We start from the raw sequence: 23,984 nt of genomic DNA, 5'->3' as shown, positions 1-23,984 counted from the left end.
TGCACCATATCTAATGCTGAAAGTATTTTAAAGGTAGAGAATCTTGACCAAGAATTACTGATTAACCTGCTTTAGCAGAAAGCAATCTCTAGGAATTTAGAGGACTGCAGTTGAGGTCTACAGTAGACCTGTAGTAGAGGACTACAGAGGTCTAGCGTTGAGTGAAACCAACAAAAGGAGTGTCCTGGGGAAAGTCAGTGTGTTTAGACTTCAGGTTCCTCACTTATGAAAAGTTCATCTTGAAGATCACTTCTGGTTTGAGCTCTTTGTACTTCCAACTTAGGTTCCTACCTCTTTGCTCCCAAATAAATTGACCGAAATAAACACGTGCTCGTTTAGTCTGAAACTTGGCTTTCGAATTATTAAAGTCCATGTGTGACGTTGACTATTAGTTCTCTGTTAGTTGAAGTAGATAAAATGATTGAATTATATGTTGCAGAAAATATACTTTAGAACTATAGAAATAGGTTCCGTAAAAAAACACTTTGTAAAAATTTTATTTATTTATTTTTAAAGATTTTATTTTTTATTTTTAATAAATAAAATCTGGGAGAGAGAGAGAGAAACATCAATATGTGGTTGCCTCTTGCACACCCCCTACTGAGGACTTGCCCCATAACCCAGGCATGGGCACTGACTGGGAATTGAACCAGCAACCCTTTGCTGTGCAGGCTGGCACTCAATCCACTGAGCCACACTAGTCAGGACTTATTAAGGAGACATTTTAACAATAGATATATTAACAGATAATGTAAATGTGTTGACTCCAGTGTATCCCAAGCCTATCCTACCTTGGAGCTTTTCCCTCCCCATCCTCCTTGTGCTTTGGTTCCAAACAAGCTGCATTCAAATATAAGACCCATGGCTTCCAGACATCTAAACGTTGTGATACAATGTATTCTCTCAACCTCATCTCTAAATTTAGAAAACAGTACCACTTCCTGGGATCATGGTAAGTTAGATCAGACATTTGTGAAGGGTCCAAAACAGCATCTTCAATTACTACCACTTCCTGATGTCCTTTCTTTTATCTCCCCAAACCCAGGTAACTTTAAAGGAGTAAATTTTAGTGAGACTCTTGTTACTCATGCTTAAGATACCAGGTTCTGTTAGAAGGACTTTGCAATCTGCCATCTAGCTTTAGAACATCTACAGTGTCCCCAAGATGCTGAAATACTAAAAACCAAGCAGAGTTACAGTAATTCCATAGCAATCTTGAGTGTATCATAGTTCATATTGTTTAGCTAGCCTTAGAGACTTCTTGTGAGAATGGAGTACATGATTAGGTGAGGTCAATGGGATTCTATCCCAGCCTTTCCTGCATTAGAAGCATAGGCTCACGCGACAGCACCTTATATCTTTAGTAAGTGAAGACAACCCATGGAATGTCCTCTCTCTGGTTCCTGGGTTCAGGCACACAATTACCGATTCTAACAGGCAAAGAAGGAAACAAACAAAAGCAGTGCTATTAAAATGGGTCTCAGGTACATTTCAGAGAAAGCGCCAGGGCAAACTTTATTCCCTTTCATGAACAGGAATAAAGTTACACATATTTGAAAATCCTACTTAGCATTCTTTTCTTTTATTTTTATTTTACTGCTCTAACCCTAAATTAGTTCCTTCTTCCTTAATTCCTATTACATGTAAAAGTCTATTCCCTGCCATACGTGTGACTTGCTGTTGTTACATATGGTGGCTAGTGTCAATGATACTGTAGTGCTCATTTGAACAAAAATTAGTGTTTCCCCAGGTAACTACCATATGAAGTTTAGTAAGGAAAACTGAAAATCTTGATTATTAAGCATAGGGGTTTAGGATATTACTACAGTATCAGCATGGCATAGACTTAATAATATCTACTAAAGTGACACAGCTTTTGGAAACACAATAGATGTTCCAAGTGATGAGAGTTTATTTTCCTTTCATTAGGGTTACTCTGGATTACTTTCTGAAATGCCTTTTCTTGTATATCCAAACTTAGAAAAATATTCAAATACTAACATATTCCTATATTCTACCCAGTTCATTAATTTAGAAACCAAAAATGACACGGATTATTCAGCAATTTCATGCAAAAATTGCTAAGCTAGCTGTTGCACCCTGAGGGATGGTGTGTTGAAGAACTCGGCACAGCCTTCTGTGTGCTCTGTGTGTTATGCTGCTTCTCCGCAGATTGCCTGGAATTTTGGGCTTTATCCCAGGCTCCCTCTGAGTCTAGGGCTCATTTCTAAGAGGGAAAGAGAGAGAAATGTTCTGGTTTGTAGTTTCCTTAAGAACTCTACTCTGTTCCTTCTGGTCTGGTTAAGTGATATCTGGAATCCCTGTAGAGACTCTGGGAGTTTTGTTATTTCCTGAGTTCCTGTAACTGACCCCATAAAAGATAAAATCAGATCGGACCGACCCATGAGATCGTTGCTGCTCCAGGAGTTTGACATTCAGAGAAGCCCCTATTCACAGGACTACTAGCGTGTATTATTTTCAGGTTTCCTGAAAATTCTCAAGGAGACATTTTAGGGATCCTGAATTTCATCAGCTCAAAATGAGATGAGGATCCCCTAAATGAAACTTTAGAATTCAGTGATGACTTGTTCATACCATAGTGATCAGAATAGAGTTTCTTTTTCTTTTTTTTTTAGAAATCTAGACACATTCTTTTATTTTTAAATTTATTTATTTTCAGAGAGGGAAGGGAGGGAGAAAGAGAGAGAGAGAGAGGGAGAGAGAAACATCAATGTGTGGTTGCTGGGGGCTGCGGCCTGCAACCCAGGCATGTGCCCTGGTGGAATCGAACCTGCGACGCGTTGGTTCACAGCCCGCACTCAATCCACTGAGTTACGTCAGCCAGGGCCCAGAATGGGGTTTCTGAGTGCAAATTAAGTCATTTTCTCCTCACCTTGCTTTGTCTCCCAACCCAGAGTTCTACTATGCATGCCTGAAGACCTGGCGTGCATAGGCATCTTGCCCACGTGTACACACTCACGCTTGCACATGTGCTCATACAGACACACTGAACATTTCACGTATTCTCCTAGGTAATTTAATGTTCAGTAGGAAAAAGGAAAAGTTGCTACAGTGCATCCATCTCCAGGAATGTACTGAACCATCATTTAGCCCCAACAAGGCTTTGTTGTTACTTCTTCAGATAGGTTCCTCCTTGGAGCTTGTGTAGCTTCTTCTAGTATGAGCTCTGGGGTCCTGGTGAATGAGTTTCTGTTTGCATCTTGCCCCTTTACCACTTATTGCAAACAGATGATGTTTATCAAATGATTGTTTGCATGGGTAAGAGTGAGTGAGTAACGAGTTTTCAGGTACATTGAGTTTTACTTAATAGAGATCCCTAATACCTTATGAACACAAATGTCTTCAGATGCCACCTTTACTGATCTAATTGACAAGGAAAGTACTTTGAATGAGGTAGGGGAAGAAGAAAGGATCAGCATATATGAGTCGGAGATCTTGAGAAATCTTTACAAACTTCTCAGACCAGGAGATATATCCTCTCTGGAATATAATGTAATGGGGATCTTTCCAGATATTCTACTTTGTATTTTATTTTTTTTATTATTTTAAACTTTTTTAAAAAAAGATTTTATTTATTTTTAGAGAGGGAAGGGAGGGAGAGAGAGAGAGAGAGAGAGAAAAACATCAATGTGCGGTTGCTGGGGGTCATGGCCTGCAACCCATGGCCTGTACCCTGATTGGGAATCGAACCTGCGACACTTTGGTTCGCAGCCCGCGCTCAATCCACTGAGCTATGCCAGCCAGGGCTCTACTTTGTATTTTAAAATACACATCTTTTACTAAGTGAAAGTTCAAAATCTTTATTTTAAGTGCACTCAGATGATGTAAGTATTTGAAAGACTCTCTCTCTCTCTCTCTCTCTCTCTCTCAAGTACCATGTTTTATCTCCTTTATTTTCTACTACTAGGTAAGCTTATCTTAAAAGCACATTTTATCCCAAGAAAAAAAGGTACACCAGTCCATGTTTCTCACTAAATACCCTTTCACAGAGACCAAATCAATGGATGTTTTTTGGCATTTACTACACATTCTTATTTTCTTTTGCTGGAAAGATTATGGTTGGAGTCTTTGGTATCTTATCTCTAGCATGTTTACTGAATTTTCAGTCAGCTTTCTCAGGATTAAACTATCCTTCACTTTCAGAGATAGGTGTTGGTAACCAGATTTTTTTTCCTCCAAAGTTCTGTTCCAAAGTCATTAATTGTGTCAGCAGCAACCAAATGAATGTACAATATGCTTTGAAAATTTATCTTTTGTTAGGTAATGCATGTATTAAATTTTTAAAAAATAAAGTATAACAGTATATAGAAAAGAACAAATCCACGCCCACCTCGCTATCTATCATGAATTTCTCTTTTCCAGACACAACCAGTGTCAGCAGGTTCTGGTATAGCCTACAGAAACCACATCATGCTTTTGAAGCTATTGTACATAACTTTGTAGATAATTTATTGGAAGGTAGAATAGTTCTAAATACCAATATTTGGTATTGCACACACTGTATCTCAGGTGTTTTACATAGTGTCTTATTTAATAGCAGGAAAATAAAATGAATACATGCAAGAATGCACATCAGATGTGCTCGGTTTGTTTTGCTTTCGATATGATTTGTTCATACTTGTTAATGTTTCAAGAATCCCTATTTCTCAGAAGAGAAAACGAAGATTCAGCATGGTAACAGAGCTCATAACTGGTAGGTTGGGATTTCAGGGAGGTGTATAGGGTGTCAAAACCCCTTTAGTTTTGAAATGCTGAATTCTGGGGTAGTCAAGGATGCTTTTTGCATTTGTCTCTCTTAATTCATTCCCCATCATTAACATTCTAATGTTAACAATGTTAATTTCCCATTGTTAACATTAGAATGTTAAAAACACCTAGTCACTGAAGTTGAAGGAAAGGCTCTCCAGTGAGACAAAAGGAAAAGACCCTTTAGCCCACCATGTGCCTTGGAATTAGCCATCAACATGAACTTCAACTACAATTTAAAAGAAAGTGTTACTGTAATAGAGTGCCTATTTATTATCTAGATATAGTCTAGATCAGCTATTTTCAACCTTTTCATCTCATGGCACACATACAGTAATTATTAAAACTGTGGCACACCAAAAAGTGTACTTTTTGCCCATCTGACAAAAAATAGGTATAATTTTGCTGTTGTTGTGTTGGCTGTTGTCAATTTTTTATTTGCAATCTAAAAGAAAAGAGGTCAGTGCCCCTGACTCGTCAGGTATTGCATGTTTTAAAATTTCTTGTGACACACTGGTTAGAAATCACTGTTCTAGAGAATCATCTCTCGACCTCCTCCCCTAGGCTTGTTTGCCTAAATTTGATGGGAATGGGGAAGGGTGAGCAAGGGTAGAGTTATTTGAGAGTTTATTCCAACTCCTGGAAACGGTAAAGAAGAGGTTAAGCTGGACCAGGAGGATTTTTGAAGTCTTTGGCTGGGAGGTTCCATTTGGAAAAGGTGCAGGGGAGCTAGGGGTGGCGAAAGAAACAAGGCAAGTTCCCATTCGCTTGGATTTCTGAATCCTAAGCAGTTTGATTCTCACCTGAGGGCGCAGTTGGGCATCTCTGGAGCGTGTATGGAAGTATTAATGACCAGAACTTGCTAGACAGGGTAGAGTGAATCATGGAAACTACCGCGCGGCCCCTTTAAGTATTCCCGGGTTGGGGAGGAGAGGGAGGAGAGGGAGGAAACTGGGAGCTGCGGGGACGGTGGGGAAAACCCACAAGCAATTGAGCCAGCGTAGAGGCAGCGTGAGAGCAGAAACTTCAGACTCGGCTGAACCCGTCGGATCGCGGGTGTGCCGCGGAAGCTGTAGATCCCACCCGCAGCAGCATCCTCTTCGCCCCTCTCCACCACCACGGGGAGTTTCGGGAGCTGCTTGCCTGCAACTTCCAGGAGCCAGTCTTCGGGGAGCCACCCTCAGAAAGTTTGCACTCCGGCGTCCTAGCCTTGAAGCGTTCGGGGTGCCTTGGACACGTGCCCCTACGGGCGACGGGCTGGGGGCTATGGTGAGCACCGCGCTGGACTGGAGGCACGGGGGAGGCATGCGTGTGTCCGCGGACCTGCTGCTGCTGCTGCTGTCGTCTCTGGTGCCCTCTGTATCACCCAAGTGATGGGAACAAGGGCCCGCCCAGGCAGCCGCAGTCGCCGCACCGCCCCCTCGTTCGCTCCCAGCGCGCGGAGTCACCCAGGCACACCCCCGGCACCCTGTGCCCGTCCTCCTGAGCTGCCGCCCCTGTCTAGCCTGCCTTCGCCACGAGTTGCCAGCTGCTGACTGGGTTCTCCTGGAGACCGAGAAGCACTTTTTGGCCTTCTCCGATTCGTTCTCACACACCAACTTCGCTGCCTCCGAGGCTGCCCTCGCCGCGGCGCTAGGCGCACAGTGTGGGGGCTCACGCCGGGAGGCTCCGAAAGACCGTGGAGGCAGGAAACCGCACAACTGCTCTTCTGCTTCGGCTCTTTGTTGTTTGCTTTGGATGGTCCTTGGAAGTGTCTAAGCTTCCTCGGAAACCCTGGAACCAGAGAAGGCAAACCTTGGGATTCTTAGCCTTCAAAGTGCGCTGAGACACTGACAAGCGTCTGGAAAGGTCTACAAGTAATTTACCCTGAAAACTCCTGGCGGATTGACCCACGTTGCTTATATTAAGCCTTTGTGTGTAGTGTGTGTGGTGTGGATTCATAAATTTGGGGACCCCACTTCTACACCCTCTTGGCATGAGACTGTATGCAGGATCCACCCGGGGACAATGATCGCGGAGCCTGCACACTTTTACCTCTTTGGATTAATATGTCTCTGTTCAGGTAACCTCGCGTCTTCTTTCTTCACCCTGCATCCGTCCCTTCTCCACTTCTCCACTTCTCAAATCAAACCCCGAACTGCTTTCATCGACCTCTCCCTTCTAAGGTGGGGGGGGGGGGGTCGGTCCCTGCAGGAGTTTCAGGCCAAATGGTTTCTAGTTCGTACTTTGGGTCGTGCTTTTCTCCCTATCCCCCAAGACCGCCCCAATCCTGATCACTGTCCTCGGCCTTTAGCCAAGTTCAGGGCACGCCCAGATCACTCTTGGCAAACGTAGATCGGAGCGGAGGCAATGGTTGGTGGTGAGCAAAGGGCCCCCGGGATGAGCCCAAGTGAGTTTCATCCATGGGCTGCTTCCTTTGGGGAGGGAGGTGTGTGCCCGGAGATCTTGTGGCCCAGACACCCGCCTGGATTCCTGAACCTGGTCCTCCAATTCGCCCCTCCTCTTCCGAGCACAAGGGGTTATTAGTAGTTGTTTTATGTAACCAAAGTCTGTAATTAAATTCGATTCTGTAGAAACTTCAGGAAATAACTCCTTCTTACGGTAGGATATAAACTAGCTACTCTGCTTGGCTGGGTTTAGAAGGAAAACAGGAGTTTGTAAGTATCTGAAAGGGAACAGTTAGTTGCCTGGGAATTTTCATTGACAAGGGAAAACAGAAGGTTGAATTTAGGATTTGGGGGATTAATGAAATAGCATGAAACTCTCCAGATGAAGTGTTGGAAGGATGCTGCAGAGGGATCCTTCTGACATAGACGTATACACTGTATCCACACTTACAAATAGTTTTTTTTTACACTCCCTAAGAAACTTTTACTATGGGTGAACGGAGCCACGACTCAACTTTTCTTTCTTTCCTTTTGGTAGATTCTGGTTTCAATCAAGGATCCAATTTCAGGCTTTAAAACACACACACACACACACACACACACACACACACACACACAGCACCTCAGGGAATTTTTTTATAGTGGAATACTGAGCTTCAAGTTGCATCAGGACCCATAGGTTGAAGTCACTCAATTTGCATGATTATGAAACAGTTTTATAAGGTGGGTTTGAGCACTTTGTGGCTCATGGCTTTGGGTTAGATTTTGACCAAGGATTTTATGTCATAATGAAATATGAAAAAGAAAAAATGCACATCAGGTAAATGATAGCAAATAAACCTTTAAAATAATTTCAGCCCAGGAAATATGCTCCCTGGCTAAGAACAACATTTGTGAAGAAACTAGATAAGAAATTCATTCAATGTTACTCATTTGAGGAAAACAGAAAACTGAGGTTCCAGCTGTGGATGTCTGACCTGTGTCCCAGTGGATGGATCAATAGATTTACCTAATTCTTGAGGCCACCTCTTCTTACCTCCACCTTCTCCTTTCTCTAATGTCCTTTTTTCTTCATTTGCAGATTCAAGTGATTGAATAGTTCCCCCACCTCCCCATGCCTGGCCATGGGTGCAAATCAGAAACATTAAGATCTGATCCCTCTATTTGTTCCTCTTTACTGCGTCTCCTCCTAGTTTAATTTACAGCTTCAGATACCTTTGAGATTTTTGTTGATTCACGTTCTCTGTTAAAGTTTATTCACGTGTGTAAAGTGAAGTGTCAGTGTGATAAATGACTGGAGGGGCAGATTACTGAAGATAGGGGGATTAATGGTCATTAGTCACTGTTTGAGCTGAGTTTGTATGTGTTGGGACATTTTATCATGGCTGTAGATTAAAGATAGGGTCACACTAATTGGAAGGGTATCACTGAGAGCTGGTTGCTTCAGTGTGCACTTTCTGTCTTCACTTGGAGATATCTGGGGGCGGGGGAAGCGGAGGTGTACCGCCCTTTCAGATTTAGTAATTTGATTAGCAGTTAGTATCTTGAGATTTGACATTTAAATCTTAGACCTAAACTGATTTCTGGCTTTGTTTTTCTAACTTAATGCTCCAGGTAAGCCACTGATGATTTTGAATAAACCTACATTTTTCCTGTAGGTGTGCTTATCTTCCTCTTTGGCCAGGTTTCAGGTCAGAAGTGTCATTGTGAAGTGCTCTCTCATATTTAACCTGAAGCTGTTAATCATTCTTCTGATGACTTTCACTCGTGCTGTGAATCTGAACTTGAGGGGCCAGTCAAATTATTGGGCTGCTGGGATGATGTCATGGCAGCATGCTTATTCTAAAGCTACACTATTGACTTGAATAAAACTTCACAGAACTTGAATTAAGTAGAATTGAGTGTGCTCAAGACACCTGGTCAGGGAATGAATGAAGTTCTTGACAGACTGTGTTTCATGTATAGCCTCCAGCATAAGATCACAGTCTATCACTTGTTAATGGAGCGTATTTAAGAGAAATGTGGTGAGCTTACATAAATCAAAGTGCACTGGGGGTAAGGTACCTTCAACAAGATTTAACCTGTAAAAGCATCTATTGGTTGTCAGTTATTTTTTCTTTCTTTCTTTCTTTTTCTTTTTAACATGGCTGCCAACCTCACAAAGTCCTGCAGTCTTCTTCAAACATATTATAAACTTCATTTTGATGTGTTGATGTAATACTTAACATCAAATACTTTGTTTAAGAGTATGTGTTTGATTTGTGCAGCCTTTTATGTAGTAACCTAATACTATAATATATAATGTTTTACTCTAGGAAACTAAATTTTTGAAGAAAAAATGAGTATTTCTTTAGAAATTCATTTTTAAGAGGAATTTCTTTAGTGAGTCAGTATATCTGAGTTCTTTTCTATGGAGAGCTGGACTTTTTGGTGAAGGGAGCACAGTGGGCGGCACCAAAAAAAAATCTGTGTTCTCTCTTAGGAAGGGACTCCTTCATAGACTTCTGCTTCTCAGCTCCAGTTGCTCAAACTTGCTTCTAAGTGAAAAAGTGATTGAACTTCAATTCAAATTTAGGGTGAGATCTGAATTTTGAATAAAGCGGAAATTCATTCATGTATCTTTTTTCCTTCTTTCTTTTTCACTTCTTCCTTTTTCCCCTTTTCTTTGTCTTTTGAAGAGCAACATTTTTTAGAAAAGTTTCACAATGGGAACCACTTACCTGGGTCTGGTCTTTCTTACTTTCCCACTTCCTTTCTTCCTCTCTCCTTCCTCTCTGGCAAGATTCTTTGGTAATTCTAATAAGTTCTTATCAGTTTCTTTATAAACTTTCTGGCTTTTAAATATAGTTACCTGAGTACTATAACACCATTGAAAATACACTTCTATCTTGGTAGTGGGCTCTCTGACACGTAAGATATTTATGATTACAATGTTTTAGAACAGAAAGTTTACCTGAAATTTTTATTTAGTCTTTGAAATATTCTTGTATGGGTTAAAGTGGTGCAGAATGATGAATTTCAAACCTGCAAAGATAGTTGTTTGTTTGTTTATATAGTTTACATTGAGTAGATATCTATAATTGACAATGCTGGGCAACCAGAATAAAACTGGGAAGGAACAATAACAGTTTATCAAGGAGGTCATAAATAGTTGAATCTTCATGTCTCATCTTCTGTGTTAACCAAAGATGCTAAGGTGATGCTTATGTTAATTTCTAGCTCCTTTAAAAATGTTTTATCCTTAAAATAAAAGTATAACTGCCTTGCAAACTTGATTTCTTATGGGAAAACACAAGGAAATCAAAATTGTTATTTCGATTTAAAATTGGACCTGTGGTCACCTACAGAATAAATTTAAGGAATTTGGTAATAAGACAGGGTGAAACTAGAAGCAGAAGTCTAGAGAAGTGTAGTAGAAATAGGTCCTGGATTTAGCTAGGTTTTAAATATTGGAAGAGGTGGAGCGGAAGTAGAGCAGCCAAAATCCAGGTGCACCCTCTGACCACACATAGCTTGAAAAGCATCTCTGAAAAATGCATTTCTGAAAATTTGATGTCAATATATATGCTCTGTGTTTAACAACTGTATAATGTAGACATTTTGCATTTTTTAAAACAAAGCATTTTGAAATGTTTAAATCTTTAATAAACTCAGAATAGTAGAGTCATTTTTTTCAATCCTTACCCAAGGATATGTTTATTGATTTGAGTGAAAGAGGAAGGGGTGGGGGAGAGAGAGAAAGAGAGATAAACATCAATTGGTAGCCACCTGTACCCTCCCCAACACAGGATCGAACCTGTAACCTAAGGATGTGCTCTGACCGAAAATCGAGAATCAACACCAGCGGCCTTTTGGTTTATGGGAGCAGCGACCTGACCAACTGAGCCACCCAGCCAGGGCCATAGAATAGCTTTTTAAAGCTACACTTAATAAGACTTTAGGATATTGACTAAATTTTAGAGTACATTTTACATTTTTTAGAGGAGTAAAAACTAAGTAGTTATCTTCTATATCATAACACCTTTGCTTAGAACAGACTAATAAAAATAAGAGAAGGAAATAATAAAAATAATGAGATGGATTTTGAGTTGTGTTGAACTACAGTAAAATTTTGATGACTGCTACTACTATTACTATGAAGATATGGCTGTCATTTATTGAACACTCACCACCATCTCATTTAATGTTTATAAAAGTCCTCTGACATAGGTGCTGTTATTAGTAAAATATTACCTTCTCCTTGTTTTATGGTTGTGGAAACTTTTCATGGAGAATTAGAGGTGTGGATGAGCACAGATTCGAACCAAGCTGATTCTAAAACTTAACTACCATGCACTTTCCTAGTTTAAGAGAAAAACGAAGAATTCAAATAAGAAAGCTTATGGTTCAATCATTTTTAAAAATTTTAAAACTTGTCTAAAAACACCACCTAAATAAGACTGTGGTTTGAACACATAAGAATTTGAAAGGGAGGCATTCCTCTTCCTGCCATCAAGTAACTGGTCTGTAAATTTTTAGATCACTAGGCAAGACAATTAATTCATTACATCCAACCTATTCATATTCAGACTATTACATCTGCATTTTCTGGCATGCTTTTAAAAGCAGAGACTGAACAGAAGTCAAAACAGTGATGCAGATGTGCAAAGATTCCAAGTTGTATTTTGGAAAGTGAATGGCATTCTCATTCTTACACATTTGAGCAAAAATTTTGCTCTGAGTTCCAAAGCAAATAACTGGTACTCATCAGGGAGAGACAATCATTTCCCCTCTGGTTGCTCTTCCCCCTCCGGGTTGGACAGGGGCTGGCGGTCATTTAGTGGTAGATGAGCCTTCTGCTTGACTGATGTTCACAGATGACTCACTTCATGGTTACTGATCATGGAAGGGTTGAGCGTTAATACCTGGTTGATCAGCTGGTTAGAAACTGCTTAGGCATAGCCAATAAAGTTGCCATCCTGTGGAGATCAAAAGGCCAGCTCCTTTCTTTACAATTCTGGATTAGCATGGTTTCCTATTCCCCTTCTCCCTCCACCTTTAGCCCTTCTCTTCATTCTTGCTGTTGAAGAAGAGGAAGAAAAAAGATTATCTGTAGTGTACAGGGAGATAGCTTTGATCTCCACTTCTTTGCCTTTTCCTCTCGCTCTCTTTTTTTAACATCCAAAGGCTATTTCTCATACTGGAAGGTGTCATGTTGCTTGCTTCATGGGAGAGCTGTCTCATTTTCCTTCAGCCAAAACAGGCTGCTACAAATCCTCTTACTTCTGTGATTTTACTTGGCTTCCAAACATCTTATGACAATGTTGTTCCACACATAAAGCAGTATTTTGAACTGCATGACTACGCATATCTTTCTGACTACTTTGAAGGAGAGAAATGCCTCTGTGGCCTTCCCAGCTGTCTGTGGCTTAGAGCAGGAAAAAGAATATCTGTTTATTTAATTAGTTTATTTTATTATCTAGGAGCGAGTATATAGAAGGTAAACAACTGTAGAAAACGTTCTTGGATCACAAGTTTGGTGTTAATAGTCCATAGGCTTGATGCCTGTCACCCAGTTTGACACTTAAATGAGCAGTGAAATTACCATCAGTGGATATAAGCAAATGTCAACAGAGGAGTGTGGTTCTGTGTTAAGTGAGAATATTTTTTTTGTGTGTAAAGTGACTGATTTTTATGCAGCATATAAGGAGTAATAGGCTTCCGGTCCTAATAATACAGGGTGTTTTGGTGCTCAGTTTTTTAGATCATGTTAGTCTTTACTAGAAAACCTATTTTTAAAGCACTTCCAGCAGTAGTAGCTCATGGTTACTCTTTTGCAAAAGCTCTTGGTTGGATTTCAGAAAGTACCAAGTTCAAAGTGTGGGCCACCGATGTCTATGTTCAGCTCATCTGTACATGACCTGAGAACCAGGGGACAGCTTGTCCACAGTCAGCCATGGAAGGAGCAGGGAATCCTTGGAACTTTCCCCCCCCAATTATTTGCAAGAAGTTCTGCTTGAGAATAGAGACCCAGGTGGTATCCCCACTGCCCAGGAGATTTTCCTTTTAATGTGAGGAAATAGAATAAACCAGAATAAAAAAAATGTTATATGCAGCCACTTAGTACTTTAAAAATCATTTCAGGTGTATGTTTTCTCTTGATTTAACTTAAAATTTCAGTGAGCATAACAAGTGTTTTTATATGACCATGAAATCTTTTTTAGCATGATATATATGGTCATAATTTATGTGCCATTATGGGAAAAACTTAAACTTGGTAAGCTCATTCCGGGATGTTAGGAAAGGGGAAATAACCCAATTTTAGTTTCTCTCCACTATCATGACTGAGGCCCTTTCATGTCCCTCGCAGTTCCTGGTAGAATTTGAAAGGAAAATGGGGCCAAAGACAAAGCGAATCAAGCCATAACATGTCCATTCCAAGATCATTTGCCATCATATGGTGCTAATGAGAAATTAAGACTAATAATTTGATCTCTAAACTTAAATAACCTGCATACTATTATATATTCTGCTTTTTAAAGTAAATTAAAAAAAGTTGTTGATTTGAGAGAAAGCGAGAGAAACATTAATTTGTTGTTCTACTTATCTATGCATTCATTGGTTGATTCTTTTATGTATCCTGACCAGGGTTAGAACCCACAACCTTGGCGTGTTGGAATGACATTCTAACCAACTGAACTACCTGTCCAGGGCTATATTTTCTGTTTTAACAGTGATTTTATTTTCCCCCATTAATGATGAACTAACTTTTAGTTTGGCTAATACTGTCTGCCTACAATTCTCTTCCTATATGAAGGAAATATAAGTCTGCACTTTTTAGTTTCATAGATCTAAAGCTGATTTTGTTTACTTGACCTAGATTTTAAAAGGCTGACTTTATTACTCTGAAACTTCACTAAAATGATGCTTGCTCATATATACAACAAAGTGAGTTAAAGCACATTTGTAGGTGTTAACTATACACCTCTGGGTAGCTTTAAACTACTTTAGTTGCCTGGCTTAGGAAGTAATTGCAGTGTCTACAGACTATTCAGTTAGCAAGTTGTCCTTGGAAAGTAAACTGGCCTGTACAGGCTGTGAAAGATAAACTCATCTGTTTTTCTCTGTTATTTTTGAAGAGAGGTGAAAGTCTTAGCAACCTGGTATTAAGTTTGGAACTAGAACTTTCTTAAATTAATGAACTTAGTAATATATTGTTAAAATTGAAACATGCGCAATGAGAATAAGAGAGAGGCAGAGCCTTCACTTGGGTACTATATAGGGAGGACGGACATAACCAGATAGTTGCTATTAATTTTGATGAATTAGGGTAGAATGGAAGCAGCATAAAGGCAGCTTTTATTTAGATTCAATATGGTCAGACAGGAAACAAAATTCATAGTGTTATTTGGTCTTTTCCTATTAATGGTCATTTAGTCCCAGGAGCTCTTCATTTCCTGGAACCTTATATTCAAAGTTATCTTTTCACCATTTTATAGTTGAAATGTTTAATATAATATTTTAAACACATGGTTATAAATGTATGTGTTAAGTATATTATATATAATATGAAGAATATAAATTATATACATAATATTTAATACATATATTTTAATGTGATGAGTGAGGAAAAACCGAGTGATGAATTATATGATGAATTGATACAGTATAGGTCCAATCCCACTGAACCTGAAGGACTATGAATCACTAGTACTATCTCTAACAATAGTAATTACAAAGGCTAAAATTTTGAACATGTTTACTATCTATCTAGCAAAGTGCTCATATGCCTTATCTAATACCACATTAGGAATGCATGCATTGCTATTACCCTTATTAATGAACATGCAAAGTTCCAGAAAAGTTACAATTCTTGCCTAGAGTCAGTTAGCTAGTTGGGTGGAGTGAGGATTTTAAAACAGCTTACTGATCCCACAATTTTGCTCTTCACCACTATACAGACACATTCCACTGTTTTCTTAAAAGAGAACGATTGTCCTGGCTGGTGTAGGTCAGTGGCTTGAGTGCAGGCTGTGAACCACAGGGTCGCCAGTTTGATTCTCAGTCAGGGCACATGCCTGGGTTGCAGGCCAGGTCCCCAGGAGGGGGCGCATGAGAGACAACCATGCATTGATGTTTCTCTCCTCCTCTTTCACCCTCCCTTCCCCTCTCTAAAAATAAATAAATAAAATCTTTAAAAAAAGAGAAAATGATTGTGGATAAAACAGTATAAAATGTTGGATAGCAAGGCTAAAATGCTTTTTTGTGAGGGAAGCATTGCTGCCAGGCTATCTTAGTTCCTTTTTAGCTGTTATATTTTTCTGGTGTATCTGATTATCTGTTCCTCTCTTTTGCATGTCACATGGTAACCCATAATAAAAAAGTACACTCTGACATTATACATCACAAAACACAGAAATGTAAGTCCAGCCTCATAATACGGTTTAGTGGAATTCAGTGCCGTTAGGTTGTGGACTAAATCTGAGACGGTAAGACCCAAGTAAGTTTTATGATAGCTCAACTGTGTAAGTGAATAGAAATTCCCTTACAGAACATAGTATGACTGGATCTAACTTCCCTAAGAAACTGGTGTTCAATTTTTGATTTTTGAGTTTGAAAATAAATGGTTTACTTAGTGATAAAGTTCTGTAGATAATTATATTAAGCAGCAGCCTGGTTAGAATCTGTGATTACTATTCGTTTAAAGGTGTATTCTTCTCAGATGACAAGTTTTATAGGCAGCAAAGAATGTGGAATTGGTTAACGTGATCCCTGTGAAGGAAGCCTGCCAGAGACTGTAGTAGCTACAGACGTAGCTACTACATGAGTAGCTACGTATTATGAGGCTGTAGTAGCTATCAAAAAAAAGTGCTGTAATTCCACCCATTCAGAAGTAATGTAGTTTTTAATTTGTTATTCTTTTGCTTTTCTTACTCTTTTTTAACATACATGATAAGATTGTTTTATAATTTCTTACATATAGATTTCTGAGCTTAACTCAGTGGTCTTTCAATGTTATGTTCAAATGTATAGATGGAAGGTACATTTATAGTATCATCTGTATTTCTATAGGTTTGTGATTTTACATAAGGCTCGGTGGAAGACTGAAGCTCTTCCCAGTTCCTTACAGTGTACCACTAATGAAAATGGCATCATATAGAAAATCCTCCTTTATATGAGACCTGGGTTCTTAGCCTTAAGGCTTTTACTCTTTGTCTTAAAATATACTTCACAATAAATTTACTTCTGTGCATTTTACCACTCATTTGTGCTTGATAATGCTACTTGTTTATTATTAGTGGATCTTAATAACAGTTTATTGCCAGTAAATTATCTCCTATCAATCTTTATAGCAATTAAAAATTATTATTAATAAGCTGTTAACTTTTGTAGTTGTTAGACTCTTTAAAGAGTGTTTCAGACATATCTGATAATGTGTGAGACTTTTTCATACAAGATACAGGCTGTGTACATATGGGCCTGAAAGTGAATGTTGAATCACATTAGAGAACCATTGGCACTACATGAATGAAAGATGTTTTGACATGATGGGAGAAGTGAGAATAGCATTTTGGGGACCCATAGATCAAGGTGATTTACTTTCTCAGGGACATCTTCCTAGAATTGAGTAGGTTCCGTCCCTAAGAGTGCTGAGAGAAAGAATGGCATGTATCTTGCTGGGCAAGGGGAAGTGTTTGAGAGATGTGTCCGGGAGTGGTGATTTGAAAAACTGACACAATCTATTTGAAGAAGTAGGTTTTATAGCTGGTTATATTATAGATTTTTACATATAACATTGTTATATTTTAGAAGACATTTAATAATTGCATTCATTCATTTTTTCATTTACTTAATCAATTTTCCAAGGCAACAAAGTATTTGTACAAAGTTTATTCTTTGTATTTAAGGAATTTGTGGTAAACAAGTTGATTGCCATGTAGGTTAATTTACTAGAGGTATGTGTGACTGCTGTGCATTCCTCTGTTAGATCATAAAAAGCTTCCACCAAATGGAGAAAAGTTTGTAAAATACGTGTAAATTTTTAAGAGGTTTAGACTTTTTGGGGTACTTTCTCTGAAGACATAGATAGCAGTATACAGATAAATGGAATTAGGTATAATACTATGGGTATTACCGGTTTCTCCCTGTTATCCAAAAATAGAGTTCCTATGAAATCTTTCTTAAGCTGAGATGGTGTACAGGGAAGAAGCAATTATCTCAGGAGAGATCTTGGCTAACAGATCTTGCACCAAGTAATTTTTTAAAAATTAAATTTATTGGGGTGACATTGGTGGATGCACAGAATTAAAGGAAATGAAGCGCAAATGCCCGCAGACTCAGTTCACAGTATGATGGCTTGTTTCTGAGATGCTGAGGGAAGAACTTCCTAGGGAGGAGCTTGGCAGGACCACACCTGATGCTTGGACTGTGTGATGCTTTAGGAATAGCTTGCTGTAAAACAAATGCTCAGTACTACTTCTGCTTTTTGCCTTTCTTTGTAAAAGAGAAAATTATCTTCAGTTTCTTTTGATTAAGGAAAACAGGTACTAATATAATTTTTTAGTAAAAGTAAGTGGCATAAAGCAAGCTTCTGAAAAAAGGGGGCTACTGTATTGATCTTACCCTGTCAGAGAATCATTTGGACAGTACCTTAGAACATGAACTTCACCTGTGCTGCCACCCTCTCTCCAAGCACCCAGAGCAGGTAATCTTTATCCTTCCCTCACTGCTTTCCGGGATAGGAACCATTTCATAGTATAGAAGATTCCATTTACAGTTTTTATAAAATTTCTTCTCATTAAGTGGAGAATCAACTATTTTCTGTCCTATAGACCTTGGATTTTATATTCCAAAGCTGCCATGGTAAACCTAGTGTAGTTTGTACGTGAAATTGTTTCAATATTTGAAGCCAGTTATTACGTTCTTTCTAAACCAGAATTTTATTCTCCAGACACCTGATTCCCATTTTCTTCCAGGTTTCCTCATATTATAAAGAGTCATTTTCTTTGGTTATGTTGTTCTGTTGTTACTGTTTTTAATATTTATTTTGTCCATGCCCTACAGTGTAACATGAAATTTGAGAAATCTACTTTCTTTTTAAATTAAAAAGGTAGATAACTTTTAATTTGTTCTTAGTCTAATAAGTCTTATTGTAAAGTTCTCTCAGCATTCTGGAATGCAATGCTATTCTAGATCAGATTTAAAATGCATTAGTACACTTATCTTTCCAACTTAATTTCCCATTGAACCATCTTAGAATAACTTAAAATCATAATTCTTGGCAGGGAAGATAAAGAAAATAGAATTTGTGAGATTCTGTGTGTCTTCCCTGGTAATATTTTATAATGGTTGAATCCAGATGCCTATATAGGGCTTGTGTAAGGAAAGCTCTGGGATAGTCCTAAGGAATGGTTGGGTGGGTGTTGCCATGCAGAAATGTGGGCCCGGTGTAGACTGACTTTCTGAGTTTTCAAGAGAAGGCATAAATCCGTATTTTTAAGTAGAATCTTCCAACTGATACATAGGACAATTGAATCTAAAACAATAATAATAATAACAACACTAATAAGGCATTATACCAGATGTGGCCCACAGGCCACATTTGTGGGTGCAATATTACACTATCCATGCCATGTAGGACTGACCTATCTGTTGCTGCCTGTTCCTACTCTAAATACATCAGTGTCTCCTCACTTCCTGTATCTTTAGCATTTTAGAAGCTCTTACTTTTCTGATGGTTGGCCATCTACTGTATTTTACTAGTAATAATACAGTAGGATAATGGCTCATTTATTTAACTGAAAGCTCTGCTTTTATTTGGAGCTATTTACATTTTACAAATTGTATTTGTTGAGCCAGGCAAAAACTGATCATTTGACTGTTTATGTTGATTCTTTTGCCTAAAGCTAACAAACAAAGAAAACAAAACCACAAGCCCTTTGAGGAGCTAAGAGTCCCTGATGAACTGAATAAATAAATATATTCTTGAATAAGAAGAGAAATTACCAACAAAGGCAGTCTAAAGGTTTACTGATTGCTATTAAGAGGCACACCACTGAGCTGCAGATAAATTACTGGCTGAGAAAATACATTAAGGAAATCTGAAGATATATAAATTAAGAAAAGTGGGGCTGTGGTTGAATTGCAAAGAAGCCTTTACCTTCTGCAAGAATTTATATATTGCGGATCTTATGTAAAATCCTGTTTCCCTTATTTGTTTTATTATTTGTTTGTAGATCATTAGCTATTTGACAAATATGATCAAGGGAGAAGCTTAATCTAAAGGATCAGTAATCATTGATAATTGAATATTAATCAGAAATGAAAATAAAGCATTTCTGAAATAATTTGTCAGTGAAAAATATTATTGAATTTACAAAGTATTCATTTATGCACAGTTTTCAAGAGCAAATCTGGCATTCCTGTGAGGAAACCTTGTGCATAATTCATAAATGTTTCTACAATAACATTTGGAGGATTTCTTTAAGCAGCATAGAAATGGTATATAATTTACTCAGGTGTTCAAGATACACTACAAAGTATTATATATAAAGAAACTTTTGTTAACTCTCTTAAACAAAACTGGGCATTTCTTGCTAAATCAGAGAAAAACATATGTATGTGTAGAAATGTCTGTTCGTTATCTTTCACTATAAAGAACACAGAATTTCTTTTTGTCTTTGAACGACTCATCCTACTGGAAGAATATGGCAGAGTCCCTTTGGGGATCATTAGGAGCATTACTCGTGTTAGACATCTATCAGTGGCAGACCTCCTCATGCTAAATTCTGGAGCCACAGCTAACAGATAATATGAGATGCTCACAGGCACGAGGCAGGGAATAATATCTGAGTGGAAGAAGGTCAAGGCACGGGCAAGGGAAGAGGTCAGAAGCAGTAATATGCCCTGAGCAAGGAGAGCTTTTTCATTTGAAGCTGGAAACCATCACCAACATTTCATTGTCAATAGGAGGCATGTTTAAAGATGAGCATTATCTGATGTTCAGACAAAATAGCTTGGCAATAGTAATGGATTCTTCATCCTTTGAAAGAGCAGCATGATTTCCATGTTTATTTTGAAATTATTTCTATAGTTGATAACTGCAGCCTTTAAGAGAATGTAATGAGGAAATATTAACTAATGTGCCTGTGTCTTGTTGATATTTATTGTCCGTGGGACAATAAGTCTATTTCTTCTCCCCTTTTCCTTCCATGTAAAGACTCTTTGTTCTTTTTGAACCATAGAGACATTATATCTGATTCATTTTCTTATTATCAAGTAGTTTGTGTTTGGATGTATTGGCATTATTGATTTGATTATATTGCATAACTGCCTAATTAGAGTTTCCTGCCTATGATTTCAAATGTACCCTCTTAACACTCTGGCTTTCCTAAACGCTACCAAATGCTCTACATGTTACTATATGCTTCTTTTTTCTGGGAATGCTCTGTCTAGCCCCATTTATTTCTCTCTTTTTTCCTTTGCTCTTCATCCCAATTCCTGTCTGGCCTAATGATGCAATACAGGTATCTCCTCCTCCAGAAAACTTTAGCCTTGCCTTCCAGCCACCCACTGTAGAACTCATATACTTCTTATGTGTTGCTTTAGCACCGTATGTACGAAACTGTGGCCTTGCCCACAATCATGCTGTGTTGCATTTACTTACCCAGGTCTCCTTTCAGACTTTGCAGTCAGCACATCACTCATTTATGAATGAATAAGTGATTCAGTATATGAATTTCTGTATTTTGCTTTGACTGGAGTTAAATAAGGGATTAACACTTCCTCTTATACTTGGGTAAAAATTTATCCTTTTAGAAACAAATGAAAACTGGAAAGAAGAAAAACAGAATTACTATATATATCATAAACCTTCATCCTGTGTGTATGTGTGTGTGTGTGTTTTTTTTTAACAAAAGTCTTGGAACAACTTGTAGAAATTGTAAAGCACCAAATTTGGAATTAATTTATGAATGGGTGTGCTCAGTAGTTTTTTTTAATTTACTGGAGCCTACAAAATAGATTAGATAATACTTTGAATGTCTACCCTTACATGGAATTTTGTAAATTTCCCTGTGATTTTTCTGTGGACTGACTAGAGTAGAATGAGAGGAAAAAATGACTTGGATTCAGACACGGTGGTTGCTTCTGACTTTGAAAGTTGCACTATATACAATAGCTTTTCACCGTGCCGTGGGTGAGTTAGTTTTTTCATCTATACAGTAAAGGAATGACACAGTTGGTATTTGGACCACTTCTAGAATTTAGAGTCTGAAGTTTTTAACCTAAGAACAAGACAGTGAGCTGGGTTATTTATCTATGAGATTTTTCTAGGCAGTATGTCTTTCAGTAGAGGAATGATTTTCAACCGGTGTGCCCCAGAATTTTTAAAACATGCAGTACTATGCTGTTTGGTCAGGGGCACTGACATCTTTCCTCTTCGATTGTCAAATAAAAAAATGAAATAGCCAACACAGCAATACCCATCTGCTGTGAATAAATCAAAATCATAGCAATTTTTTGTCAGATTGGCAAAAATCATAATTTTTGTTGTGAAGAATTTTAATAACTAGTTTTTGTGTGTCATGAGATAAGAAAGGTTGAAAATCTGCTGTAGCAGAGTGCAGTGATTGTAAAGGAATGGGTTTCAGAGCTAAAACACCTTGGTTTGAAATCTGACCTCGCTGATAACCTTCCACATTGCTGTAGTAGGTTATCTCAGTTTCCTGTTTCCTTATCAGTAAAATGGAAATGATTTTAGTACAAACCTCATAGGGTTGTTGTGGAAGTCAAAATATATGTAAATTGCTTAAAGCATGTTTGGTATGTTTAGTGTCTATTTAACTTGTGACTTGTTATGTTACTTTTTATCATCATGTTTGCTGATTGGTAGTCTTTATCAAGATTTTGGAAAAGGAAACTAGTTTTTATGCTAGTTGCTTGGTATAGGCCTTGATGTACCAGCCTTAAATGTAAACATTATCTCCACAGAGACTCCAAACTTTAAGACCTGTTACCAGAGATTAAAACAAACAAAATAAACAAACAAACAAATAAAAGCAAACTAAATCAGAAGTGTGAGTGTTGTTAAGCAAAACTTCAGGGTTAATTTGACAGGTTGGAGACAGATTTCTGGGCAGATTGCCATGCCGATGTGATAACCATTTCTATTCAACAAAGCAAAATTTATTATTGTTTATTCTGTGCAAAAATGCCAACAATTAGAGCTATATCAGGTTGCTTGCTTTCCCCTTCAATTAAATAAAAATGTTAATGTCCCAAAGAGGATTAAGAGATTTGCAATTTACTGTGAATTATTTTAATCAGATTATAGACCCTTTTTTACTTGTCCTTCAGCTCTTTAGCATTTGAGTATGGAAATTTTCATTTGGAATGGGGGTGGGGACAGATATTGGGAAGTATCCAGGATGGAGAAGAATGAGACTTTTGGATCCTGGAGTAGCAATGGGAACCAAACTGGGAGAGCAAGTTAGAAGGGGAGGTAGAGAGGCCCTAGTTACAAACTTCAGATGTTTAACTGTGGTCCCTGAATCCAGAAACACTGTATCTAGTTCCCCGTGGGAATTCCTTCAAGAAGGAATTCCTCTCTTGTGAAGGAATTTAAGTCATTCCTTCAAGAGGTCAAAAATCAAATTATAGCATTAATACTGTGGCACAAAAACTGGAGTTTTAGATGAGTCAGTGACGTAGAACTGGAGTTTTAGATGCATCATTGACTTTGGGAATTTCAGTGTCATTTACAAAATAGTATGGTGGCTAAGATTTCAGCCCTTAAAGTAATTCATTCATTTAATAAATAATTGTTTATCACATTCTTCGTATCTGTGCTCTCTAACCTTGGCACCATTACCAGCTGTTTTAAAATGTACCCAGGGTTTGTTTGAATCAGGCATGGTAAGACATGCCAATGTGGAGATGACTGTCCTGAAGGAAAAAGTTGCAACTCACAAACTCTGAAAACAGTGGGCACGGGATGTCCTGCAGGGCCACGTGGGAGGCTCCAGGGGAGGCTTCAGGTCCGCTGGGAGGCAGAAAAAGGGAGGGAAAGCTTGGGCAAAGCCTATCTTGTAGTTTTCATGGGAAGGAGTACATGCGGCAAGGTGTGAAATCCGCGCAGATTTAAGGAAGGATAGTTTCGATAATTTCAGCAGGGTGTGCGCTTTGGGGGATGGTCCATAGTTGTCCAGGACCTGGGGTTCTTAGGGCAGAGAAATACTGCCTCCTGGAATGTCAGAGCCAGATAGAGGGGGGCAGCCAGTGTATGCACTTGGGATTGCTTGCTTTGCACTTAAACACTGTGCTCTTGGATGAATATTTCTGATCTCTAGGAATTGGCCAGCCCTGGGAGAAGCAGTCTCTTCGTCAGCAAGGCTCCAGCTGTTGCAGCATCAAGAATACAAAAAATAAGAAAATATAGTTAGGCTTTGTGAACTGTGTGAACTTGATCATATTACTTGTGTTTTTCTAAGGCCTTATTGTCTCATCTGTAAATTGGGGTTACTTATAATACCGTTGAAGAGTTTTGAGATAAAATGGGAAAAAAAGGCATTGTTTTTGTCATAAAAATATTAAAGAAGTATAAATTTGCAGTCCAAAAAGGTGACATGGAAATGAACTCAGTGTTCAAACCAGTGCTTAGTTGCTCAGACCTAGTGTGTATATTTGTGTGTTTAATAAGAGGAGATACAATTGTCTATTGATAACACAAATTGTAAATACAGTACTTTTTAGATTATTCAATAAAGACATTTCAGTTTCACAATAGCTCAAATTTTTGTATACAGCTTTTACTTCCAAACCTTAACACACATGTATCTTATAAATATTTAT

The 23,984-nt window shown here is 38.4% G+C and overlaps 1 protein-coding gene across 4 annotated transcripts in view; it reads left to right on the top strand.

Annotated features, from left to right (window-relative positions):
• The first annotated feature begins 6,503 nt into the window (after positions 1-6,503).
• The window catches only part of ROBO1 (roundabout guidance receptor 1), a 408,510-nt gene continuing 391,029 nt past the window's right edge, over positions 6,504-23,984 (top strand). For all 4 annotated transcript variants that reach the window (XM_045851195.1, XM_045851193.1, XM_045851194.1 and 1 more), the window contains exon 1: positions 6,504-6,829. In XM_045851195.1, coding sequence (XP_045707151.1) covers positions 6,775-6,829 — 55 coding nt within the window. In that variant the 5' untranslated portion in view covers positions 6,504-6,774. The remainder of the gene's footprint in view (positions 6,830-23,984) is intronic.

Source organism: Phyllostomus hastatus, unplaced genomic scaffold, assembly GCF_019186645.2.
Source record: "Phyllostomus hastatus isolate PE091 unplaced genomic scaffold, TTU_PhHast_1.1 phas_contig_86, whole genome shotgun sequence".
Lineage (NCBI taxonomy): Eukaryota > Metazoa > Chordata > Mammalia > Chiroptera > Phyllostomidae > Phyllostomus > Phyllostomus hastatus.
The sequence above is the reverse complement of the archived record's forward strand: the minus strand, read 5'-3'. Positions and strand labels throughout refer to the sequence as shown.